A 12,301-nucleotide genomic window follows, 5' to 3' on the forward strand; every position below is an offset into this window, starting at 1 on the left:
GATCAAAACAAAAATACTACTAATTAAGAAAGTAGAAGCCACCAAACAAGACGAAATAGTTTAAGAAATCATATTAATGTATTGTTTTAAGAATATTATAAAGAAATCAAAATCTATTATATAAAAAAATAAAAATCTGAAAAAGATTTAATAAAAACATATTATTTAATATATTAAAACATTTAAATATGAAAAATATTTATTTTTATTTAGTAGCAAAAAGTTATTGGGAAGAAGTTGTAGGAAGATATAACAAGACTTTTAAAATCAAACTCTATATTATAAATTTATTTTTTTACTTTTAAAAGAAAGTATATTTAAAAATTATTTTCTTCCTTATCAAATTATGTGACTTCTCTCACATTAAATGTCTAAATATTTATTAATAATACATTTTTTATCTTTCAAACACTATAACTTTATTTAATTGAAATATATTATTATTATAATCGTATTCAATGACAACTTGAATTTAAAATTTTTATTTTGTTACACAAAAAAACTATTTTAATTCAAATAATTTATTTCTATATTTATAATAATAAAAATCTTATATCTTTAATTATTTTTATTTAACCAAATAACATGTTCATGGTCAATAAGAAAAATATTATTATTTTTATTTTTTTATTTATAATTTAACTTAATTTTAAAAATATTCGTACAAGAAAAACTTAATAGTTACTGTTTTTTTAATATTCAATAAATGATTTGATGGCATTTGTTAAACATTAGCCTATAGTAAAGCTCAATTACGGAAACCCAGCATTAGTCAAAGATCTCCGATCTAAAATCTGATTCTCAAAGCATCCGATACCCACCTTAGAAGGGGTTTAATGTTTAAAAACCACTTCTATTCACTTTAAAATAAAATTGAAATTCGTTTAACGAAATTCGTTTGTTACTCAAATAGAAAAAGAAAAAGAACAAGATTCTGTCAATTGGCATTACGGGGACTTTGACAAATCATGTGTGTTCTTTCTTTCTTTTTTCTTTTTTTTTTTCCCTTCTTCACCCGCAGCACTAAAAAAGTTATTATAATTTAATTACATATACACTCTTGTATTTATTTTAGGCTAAAAGAATTTTTTTTTTCTTAAATTAATAAATTTTGTGTTTATTTTTTAATTTTCTTTTCATTGAATTCCTAACAGAATAATGATTTTATTTTTTATCCTAATAGTCTTTTTTTAAAGGGACCAACAACAAATAAACAAAATTTATCATAGACTAAAAATAAAATTTATTAAAGATTAAAAAATATTAATAATTAAAAATAAAATTATTATTTTATTAGAAATTTAACATAAATTAAAAATTTATTAAAAAATACAAAATCAAATATTTATTAAGAATAAAAATATATTTTAGCTTTTTATTTTAAAATAATAACATATACTAATTTGATTCTTGAATTTAGTATAAACTGTCACTCTAATCCGTAGGGCTAGATTTAATAAAATGAAGAAAAAAAAAGTTTCTCAATTTATAATTCATCACTCACGTTAATTCATATTTTAAGTTTTCTTTATTAAAATTATGTTGGGTAACATATTTTATTTAGTTTTTAACTTTTTTTTATTAATTGGAAAACTTATTTGGTTGTTTGTCAATAAACTTTATTTTTAGTAACTTCTAATATTTTTTTGAAACTTTAAGTAATATTTTTTAAAAGGTAACTTTTTATATTTTTTTTCAATTTTTATCCTCTATATATTTATTTAATTTTTTATTACCTTTTTAAAAATAAATTATAATTTTATCATTTTTTTATCATTTTACACTTTTTAAATATTTCAATTTTATCGAACATTTATAATTTAATAAATTAATTTTTCAATTTTTAATTATCAACTTTCAACCAACTTTTTAATTTTCAATTAACTTTTTAACTTTCAACTTAATTTTTTTGCTAATTTTATCTAACATAAAAAAAAAAAGTTTAACTAATGTGTACACATGATTCATTAGGTGCTTGTGTGCATGTAAGGTGTTTGGGAAGCATGTCCCTACAATCTACGGTGTATAGGGGCAATTTTTAAGAGTTTGCGAATAAATATAAGTAGTGGTAAACCCCCCAATTTACTCCTTGAATTTGACGCATACTATTTTATTAGTTATTAAATTTGAGAAAATTAAAAAATAGTCCTTGAATTGTATTCCATTCTTTGCATTAAACCAAACCCTATTTCATATATGTTATCTTTAATGAAGTATCTTAGTTAGAACTTTATAGTGACATTATAGTGCATGATGAACAACCAGTGTCCATTATATGAAGACAAAATGCTTAATCAAGAGATTGACTTACATGAAAATAAAATGGACAACTATTGTCATGTTTTGAAGTTGTGTTTCTCATCCACGCAAAGCACGAGGACGATGAGCTTGATTTTACTCTTGGCGATGGACTCTACCCTGTACTTCTTCCACTTGCAGACCGAGTAAAGTCGAAGGTTAGAGAAAATGTTGGATTGGAAGAGAAACATGATAGCTTGCAAGCTAAGTTCTAAAATTGATTTGGTGTTTCATTTAAGATAAATTGATTGGTTGAAGATTCTTTCTCCATTTAAAAAGCTATTATTCTAAACTCCTAAGTAAAATTGGAAGAAATATAAAAGTAAAAAACACTTGGAGTTAAGGAGAGACATTGGCTCAAGTCTTCAAGATTTGAGTATCAAAAAAGTCTTCAAGATTTAACAGTGATGTCAATGTTTGGAGATTGTATATACTAAATTCCTCCACTACCTCCCAAATGTTGCAACACCTAATATAATATGTCCCACTCAAGAAAAATTGATATACTAATGAGTAAAAAACTCCGTTCTTAATTTGTTAATGTTTTAAAAAGTATGGCTTAAGATTTAGGGTTGGTTTAAAAAGCTTATTTATAATCCAATTCTTATGTTACAACATAATTATTTTTCTTGAAAGAATTTTTTTGAAAAAAATCCTTTGAGAATATAGCTTATAAAAATAACTTACAATTCTTATGAAAACAAATTAATATAATTTTTTCCACAATTAGTGCTTACATAGTGTAAGCCTTTATTCAATAAACACTTTAAATTGTTTAACCAAAAAAATCCTAATATATCAGTCGAATGTAATACCTTTACTAAGACTAAACCCATACATCTAGCAACTTTATTTTCAATTATATAGAGAGCATTTGATTTTTCTATAAAAAAAAAAAAGAAGAAGGGAAAATTTAATTTTATATGTTAATATTATAAAAAAAACACTTTCAATTATATAAAAATACTATTAGTATGACTTGTAAAGTATTTGTCACAAAAAATAGTAATTTATAATAATTTATGATTGGTTGAATGTAAAATAAAAAAAAATATTATTATAATATCACTATATTTCAATTTTATATATATATATATATATATTATGCATTTAAAAATTTAATTTATTAAGCAATTTGATTCAATTCCGATCTTGTACAGTTGTACTTTCAGTCTGTGATTCATAGTTTTTTTTTTTCATTTTTCGAGAGGGAGGGGAGACGAGAATCTTAAGTAATTACTTCAACATTCACACACACACACACAAAAAAAGTAAGTACTTCAACATTGATGCTCGAACAAGTGTTTTACTTATGAGATTGTGCCTTAAACAAATGCTTTTAAAAGTTTCATTAATGGAAAATATTAACAACTTTGATACTTTTTTTTATAGCAACTTTAAATACTCTTTAATATTAATAAACTATCATATTGTTGATTCCAGTAGTTATCGGGGCATCCAACTATTTAGTAGAATCAGCATATAATGTTTTTATTAGAAAATATTAATAACTTTAATATTTTTAATTTAACTAAAATCTTCTGTTGATTCCATTAGTATGAATGCATAAAAAAATGTTACATATATATTATACTGCTATAATTAACACTGGCACCCTACTTAGTAGTATTGAGGTTGCGTCTCCACTATACCGCTTTTGAGATAAAAGAAATACAATTTATCCTAAAAAAACAACCTCTATTTATTTTACTATATTTTTGGTGCTGACTATTTTTTCAATAAGCAAATTAAATTATTATTTTCAGGAGGACATAGGTATTCAAACAGACAACAAACTAGTCAGAGTACATGTATATGATTTGGGCAGTCCAAGGGAAGTTCAACTAAGGCCAACTCGTCTAAACTAAGAAAAACACGTAGAAATAGAATGAACGTCCACACAAAAATACAATGCCACGCTTCAAAGTTCAAACCCTAGTTTTCAACAAGAAGAGTATAGCTGAGGGGGGATTCTATAACATGGACCAAGTGTTTGTGATCATTCAAGTTCCTAACAGTTCCTAACAGATTAACATGTTACAATAAGTTTCAGTTTGATTGATTTTTAACATTAACTCCAATGTTTTTGCATGTAATTACATTTACATCTAATGCCTTCTTCCATCATTCTCTACTAGACTTACTACACTATCATACTTATATCTCTTGTCACTACCGCTACTACTAATTAAGAAGCGGGTTTATTTCCTACTTCCAATTTGATTGAATAACTTTCGTTTTCGCCATTCCAAAATCTTGCTTATTGCTATATATCAATCACATTCTAAAATTCTTCTTCTAGATCCCATTTTTGCTAACTTAAGGAATAATTTGAATCTGAGTTTGAGTTGGATGAATGACTCCGCCAGTTGGTGGCAAAGGACTTTGATGAGAAATAAATGGCTGGCGAAGATGGAATTGTGGCTGGATATAGAGGCTATTTAATTATTATTTCAGAATTTATAAAATAATTATTAATAATAATTATTGTGGAGGTATTTTGGACTTACCACATGATCTATGGCACAAAGTAGTCACTTAATTAACTTTCTTCCATTTATCATTATATAAGATATTTTATGCCTACAAGTATATATATCGATCTTGACTTTATTATTCATTCCCTACACTCATTAACGTTGGCATTAATAGAATGTTTGTGTAGGTAAACATGGGTCTTGTTGCTCACTGGAAACGATGGTTGCTGTTGTCAGAGTCATCTGCTTTCTCCAATGGGTTTGGATCATTCCAAATAATAACAAAGTTTTACGGTGGCTCTTTTTCTGTAATTGGAATTTAACCGGCGTCAAAGGCCTTAGGGACGGTTACCTAAAATATAACAACGTGAACTACATTGTCAAGAAAAAAAAATTGGTAAAAATAAATTGACTTTATTGGATGAGTTACAGTTTAAAAAATGTAAAAACTTTAATTTGTCTTCTATAAGTTACTATTCATTTTATCTTTTTTCACCGATAATTTAATATCAACACATTTATGCTCCAAATTATAGTTGGTCACTCTCCATAATGAAGTAATAAACCTTAAATTTTGAGGAAGTGTTTAGAAGTATTTATACAAATTTATTTCAATTTATAAAAATAATTTATAACTTATTAAATATTTTTAAATCTTATTTTAACAAATTTCCTATAAACGCTTGTTAAAACAATTTGCACTAGTAAAAAAAAATTCAAAATAACTTCAATATGCTTAAACGTAAATTATCACCTAAAGTTTATTCTCAATACTTTAACCTCAAGTTTAAAGTAAGGTTAGTTTGGTCCAAATAAATATTTTCAGTTGAGATGTATTTGATTTAGTGAAGACAAATAGAAAAAAGATAATTTAAAAGAGGAGAAATATAATAAAAATAAATTGATATGTTGTATTGTTGGTTTAAAACAAATAGAGTTAAAATAATATTATAAAATAGTTTAATATAAATGAAACAGGAAAAAGAATTAAATAAGTGTACAAAAATACTACTGCGCCCCTGTAAGAGTTGTGTTGGTGACCTTGAAAAGAGTGAAGCAAAGTTACCATGTTATCCCATCACTTTCGTGCACACAAAAGTGAGAACTCTGTGCCCCTTCTGCATCCATTGACCGTGTAATCATTTTCGGTGCTTAACGGCAAGAAATAAAAAAAACAAAGGCTTCATTCAAAAGAAAATTATAAAAACCAACGGCTCATGTAGATTGAAGGCTTTGATGCTTATGTATATATAAAGCAAACTATTTATAACAAAAACCATCACAATTGAATCCCATTTCTTATGGGAAAGAAATGTTTTGCCTCCCCCTTAGAATTAGAGAGGAAAAAAACCCACATGGATTGAAGGGTAATAATGTATTATAGTCTTTTTTAGGCAAATTTACTGTAGAGGGACACATTTATAAACAATTTACGCATCAGGGTTCCTTTTGAAAGAAATTGCAGGGGGGGTCTGTTTCTAATTTGATGCCGCCAGATGCATTACCGAGTCCAGGGATGTCGCCAATAGGAGAAGTGATTCCCCTTGTGAAGCCGCCAGCAGTAGCAGCGAGCAAGCAGTCCCGCCAGCAGCAGGAGCGAGATGCTCCACGTAGGCATTGATGCCGCTAGCAATAATGGCGACATACACCTAGGACAATCTTGTCAATGCTAATGGCGAGATGCTCCCTATTCATGACGAGACATATGAAAGCAGGTTAGGGTTCAAGTTAGGGTTCAGAGGCACATGCATTGGGAGACTATATGTTCACATGCATATAGTTTAATGGCGTGTAAATTTACAGTGTAAATTGACAGATAGATTCAGCTTTCTTGTTGTAAATTTTGTTTAAATAAAGCAGTTGCAATGATACTCAACGTAGGAAGTTGCGCATGCTCTCCTTGTTCATGATGAGACTAAACATAAGGTCTGAAATAGGGTTCAAAGCTAGCTGTAGATATTCACAGGTTAGGGTTCAGAGAGGCTACACCTTGTTCACATGCATATAGTTTAATGGCGTGTAAATTGAGAGATAGCTTTAGCTTTCTTCTTGTAAATTTTGTTTAAATAGAGCACTTGCAATGATACTCAATACTTGCAAAATTTCATACTGAAAGAGAGTAAGAAACTGAAGAGAGGAAGAAAGACTTTCGTTTGAAGTTTGAAATTTGTTGATTCTATAGTAAATATTTTATATTTATTTAAAGAAAGTCTTATTTTTTCTACAATTAAAAAAAATAATTGAATAAAATATGGACTAACAAATTATTTATAATACAAACAAATATTGAAATGCAAAAAGTTATTTAAAATATATATACAAAAATTATAATAATGTACAATCTATCATATATTTAATAACATAAATTTTCTAAAACAATTAATATTAACCTACAAACTAAAACTAACACTATCTGATCATATATATATATATATATATATATATATATATATATATAACTAAAAACTAAAAACTAAAAATAATTAACTCAAACAATATTAACTTATCAATTCATTTATTTAAAACTATACTATCTATATATAACATACAAAAATATAACACTAATAAGGCAAATTTACGCATCTCTAATATTACAATTATTTATTTACGTGTAAAATGCTTAATATTATAAAAACTAAAAATTTATGTATACCTAAAATTTACAAATATGTACGCTAATATTAATTTATGCCTAATATTTCTATCCTATCTAATATTACGTGTGTGCCTAATATTTCTAGGGCTAATATTAAGTATGTCTAATATTTTTAAATCTCATGGAACCTTTGGCTGTGGCTTACTAAAGTATCATATATATATATATATATATATATATATATATCACATATATAATATCTAAAAATATATACTACAAACTAAATAATATTGTTATACTAACTAACCTAACCTAACCTTCAAATATCTATTATTACATAAAAATTAATAACAGCATACTTATTAATAATAGTAATTAACCTAACCTTACAATACCTATTAATCCTAATTAACCTAAACTTACAATACCTATCTAGCTAACCTATTATTTTAAAAATATTAACAAACAGAATATATAAATCATAATATATAAATGTTATTTAAGAAAATCACTTACCAGGGAATTAGGAATTATGAATTATGGAAGAAAAAAATTCAGCAAAAGCAAAGCACCAACAGCACAGCACACGCAGAACACTCAAGAAATTCAACAATGGAGAAAAGCAAAGGTAAGGTAGAAGAAGAGAAGTGTGAATCCAAAGTTTACGTTGAAGTTTTTTTATAGAAGAAAAGCGTATACAAATGGTCAAAAGCTACTCAAATCCTACTCTGCTATGCTGCATCCCTAAACAATGCAAAGCTACTGAAAAGTTGAAGCCCTAACTGCAAGCCCCTGAAGCTTCACGTGAAGTCTGGCCTATCTCATCAGCACTGTGGGCGAGTCCCACGTAGCTTGTGTGTCGCCATTTGCATTGGCGACACTCTCCTCTCTCCCTACTACGTGGCTTATATCGCCACTGGTACTGGCGGCACTCTCCTCTCTCCACCTTTGCCGCCAGTGGGTATGGCGGGTTCAGCCTTGCCGCTAATGGCAATGGCGACTTTCACCCAATAACAGACCCCCTCCGTCATTTCTTTTAAAACAGACTCCAATCCGTAAATAGTTTTTAAAATAAGCCCCCTTAGGTAAATTTGCCGTCTCTTTTATTATTTTCTTTTTCTAAATATCAAACTACTTTAATGCTAATATTTCTTTTCTATTTTCATTTTATTTCTCTTCTATCAAATAACCTTTATTTTCCTTTTTCATTTCTCACCTATATTTTTCTTGTTTTCTTTTCTGACTTACCTATTTTTTTCTCCTTTTATTGATTTTTTCCTGCCAAACACAGCCTAAAGAGAAAAGACAGCAAAGAAGAATAGATCGAGCCAATCCAAACATGGAGCAAAGTAAAAAGAACCAAAATCTAAAACAAGGCCAAAGCCCAAGGATAAGTGGGCCAGTGACGTTGTGGAAGATAGTATAGGCTGTATAGCGGATAAGCAATTTGTAAAACCGGAAAGTGCCGTACGTGAGTCCCATCAAATAATTGAAAACCATTTTTCATTTCTTTTCTTTTCTTTTCAGTTGTCTCGCATCATCAGTGTAAGTAAGTAACAGCCAGAAACCAACAACAAAACCAAGACCTTCTGTAATAATATTAATAATAACACCCATCACACTAAGAAACAGAGGAGAGAAGCACAAGAATACTAAAAATGGCCAGGCATCACGTGAAATCCACGTGCAGATTCTGATCCTTAAATAAAAATCCCAAAGTCTAAGAAGCAACACCCACACGTTATTTACCAGGTGTCCACTTTCAGAGCCTTTCGTACACTTGTTTTTCTAGGACCCTGCCTATTCTTCTCCTATACTGGTAGTACTAGTACTAGTAGAGTTAAATTACTTAAATTAACAAGCAGACCCACGCGCCAGGACTAGCACGCGCCTCCCCACGCGCTACTGGGAAAGCGCAATCTCAAGCTGGCGAGCCAGGTATGAAGGAGCACTCAAGTGCGGGAGGTGGCCCTCCGTGTCCAGCCACTGGATGCTGCTCTTTCCGCCGATGTGGTCCTTCATGTAGGTCGCCACGCTGGCAGGCACGGACATGTCACGTGCCGTCTGCATAATACAACAGGGGACGTTAACCAGACCCAGAATCCCCCTCAGGTCGCTGTGGAACACCGTCCGCGACACGAACAGCGAGATGTCCGGCCTCATGTTGAACAGCGTCCGGGAAAACTCCCGCACCGCCGCGGGAACATCCGCTCCCACCGACAGCGGCGCGAAACCGTTCACCCAGGCCTCGTAGTTCGCCTCCATTGCCGAAAACACCTGCTCGATCTCTCCCTGCTCAAATCCCCCGTGGTAGTCCTTGTCATTCAGGAATCTGAGAAACTTAATCAACAATTAGTTAAGAAGTTGTGACTCGAACAGAATTGATTAAATTGAGGGGAAAGAGGAAGATTAATTTCTTGTTGTACCTAGGGGAGGCGCCTATGAGGATGAGTTTGGAGAAGAGGTCGGGGCGGCGGATGGAGGCCAGCATGCCGATCATGGCGGAGATGGAGTGGCCGACGTAGACGCAGCGGGGGACGCGGAGGGCGTCGAGGATGTTGAGGAGGTCGTCGACGTAGGCGTCGAGGGTGGTGTAGCGGCGGTAGTCGAAGTGGTCGGGGTTGACGCTGCCGGCGCAGACGAGGTCGTAGAGAATGACGCTGTAGTTGCGGGTGAAGTAAGGGAGCACGCGCTGCCACGCGGATTGGTCTGTGCCGAAGCCGTGGGCCAGGAAAAGGTACTTATCGCCGGAACCTTCCACGCGGACGTTCAGGGCGTCGAGAATGGAAGTGCCCATAGGGAATCTTATCTAACCTAATCAGAGATATGGCGATGGATCCCAATTCCAAAGGGGGTGTGTGTGATTTTTCGGGTTGGGGTTTGGAACTTTTGGTGTGGGTTATGAACAGTTCAAGTTGTAGCTGTTTGATTCTTTTTATAAGTATTTTTCTTTGCCCAAGCCTTTGTCTCTTTGGGTGCTATTTATAACTGCCACCACCAACCAGTGTTACCATCAGTCAATCAGATCGATCACTCTGCCTCCAACTCTCACCTCTCACCTCTCTTTACTCTTTTTTAAGTTAGTGTGTTAAATAATGAAATAAATGTAAGTTATTATTTTTAAGTATACTCTTTAGTTTCTGTTTTAAAAAAAAAAGTATGCTCTGAGTTTAGAGATTTCTTCTGCCTTGTGGTGGGATATCATTTTCTTTTATGAAATTTTTACTAAAAAAAATCTTTTAGGTTAAACAAATCCATTTCAGAGAGTGGAATTTTTCCGGTACCTTCTTCGATTTGCAAAATTTGAATTAGAGGGGGATAGGACTTCATATTATTTAGGTTGTGTTTGATTTAAGATAAGAGAAATTATATATTTTCTATGTGAAACTTACACTCTTTTATTTTAATTTAAAAATTTTCTCTCTTATTTTTATTATTTCTATTTTTATTCTCTAAATCAAATACATCCTTAAACAAATAAAAGTTAATTTTGTGTGTGTGTATGTGAGAGGTGCGAGTGTTTGTTTATTTGAAAAACAAATAAATTAAAAGGTTTTAAAATTTATATAAAAAGCTTATTGTTTTTCTAAAGTAAACTAAATGGTACATGTAATGCACCGACGTACTATTTCATTTTTGCAAATGCCGTATGGAAGCAACTAGAAAACGGTGGAAAAAGTTTTTTTTTTTTTTTCCCTAATGCTATATTCTTTGGAAGTCATTCAGTTTGTGTTTGACATACCGTGGGATATTAAAAATTGGTAAAAAAAAAAAATCTTTCAAATATTCAATTTTTTTTCTTAAACTCTAGTTCATTAAGAATAAAAGATTACAATTAATATGTAGTTTAATTAAAATAAAAAATAAAATTTGATTAAGAATTATTCTGTTAAGAAACGAATTCAGGTATTATTTGAATAATTCAACTTTAATTTTAATACATTAATAAATTGTGTTTAATTATTTGATATTTCAAACATTTAATTAAAATTAAAATCCTTTAAAAAAATTAATTAAAATAATACTTTTGGTGACTAAAAGTTTAGCCTAATTATTAAGAAGTGTACATATAAAAAAACATATCTTTGGTGTACGAAAAAAAAATACAGGGTGAGTTTGACAAAAAAAAAATAGTTGAGTAATAAAGTAAATGAAAATAGAAAAGATAAATAAAAATATACGAAAAAATAAATAATTGGTGAGTCTTGCTGAGTCTACACAATTTTATATATTTCTCTTGGTTCTTTGTTATTAAACACTCTTTTTTTTTCAGTTTTTTTCTTCATCACCATGTTTCTCCTTCACCAAACAAAAGGGAAAAAAAGGGGAAAAAATTGTGTATGTCGTCTCATAAAAAAGAAAATGAATGGAAAAAAAATATCATTTCTTCTTTTATTTAATTATTTAAAAAGTAAAAGAAAATAATATATATTTTAAGTGTGTGAGTAGAGACTTAAATATTCAATATAAAATTTTCACCTTAGCATGATGTAGTATTATTATTTTTAAGTAATTTTATTCTCACAACAATTTCTATAGTGACGAGAGAAATGCAAAATAAAATAATTGATCTAATAAAAAGGAATAATTTTTTTTATAAAAATATATAATTCTTTATTTTTTATTAAAAGTAATTTGCCTTAAAAAATTATAAGTAGTTCATTATCAACAAGTCATTTAAAACCATCACTTCTCTTTTGTACACTAAAATATTCCCGGTCTACAGTTTTCCAAGGCATTAAAATTAGAATTTTGTTATATTGTCCACTAATTATAAAATTATAAACAAATTTTCTAATTAATTAATAATATAAAAGCATTTGCATTTACAGTACATGACAACTAATGTTTAAAGATTATTAGATCAAACTTTACCTCTTTTAATAAAATCTTCTTTATACACAATCAAAAGTTAAACTTTAATTAGTAA

At 29.7% G+C, this 12,301-nt stretch overlaps 1 protein-coding gene across 1 annotated transcript; it reads right to left on the bottom strand.

The window, feature by feature from the left end:
- Positions 1 to 8,857: 8,857 nt before the first annotated feature.
- Positions 8,858 to 10,428, bottom strand: LOC100795523 (strigolactone esterase RMS3). Its single transcript, XM_003556964.4, has 2 exons — positions 9,798 to 10,428; positions 8,858 to 9,703 (listed from the first exon to the last, which is right to left on the bottom strand). The coding sequence occupies exons 1-2, from the start codon at positions 10,166 to 10,168 to the stop codon at positions 9,274 to 9,276; spliced, it is 801 nt and encodes a 266-aa protein (XP_003557012.1). The 5' UTR covers positions 10,169 to 10,428; the 3' UTR covers positions 8,858 to 9,273.
- Between the last annotated feature and the right edge of the window lie 1,873 nt (positions 10,429 to 12,301).

The sequence above is a fragment of the Glycine max genome, chromosome 14 (genome assembly GCF_000004515.6).
Source record: "Glycine max cultivar Williams 82 chromosome 14, Glycine_max_v4.0, whole genome shotgun sequence".
NCBI lineage: Eukaryota > Viridiplantae > Streptophyta > Magnoliopsida > Fabales > Fabaceae > Glycine > Glycine max.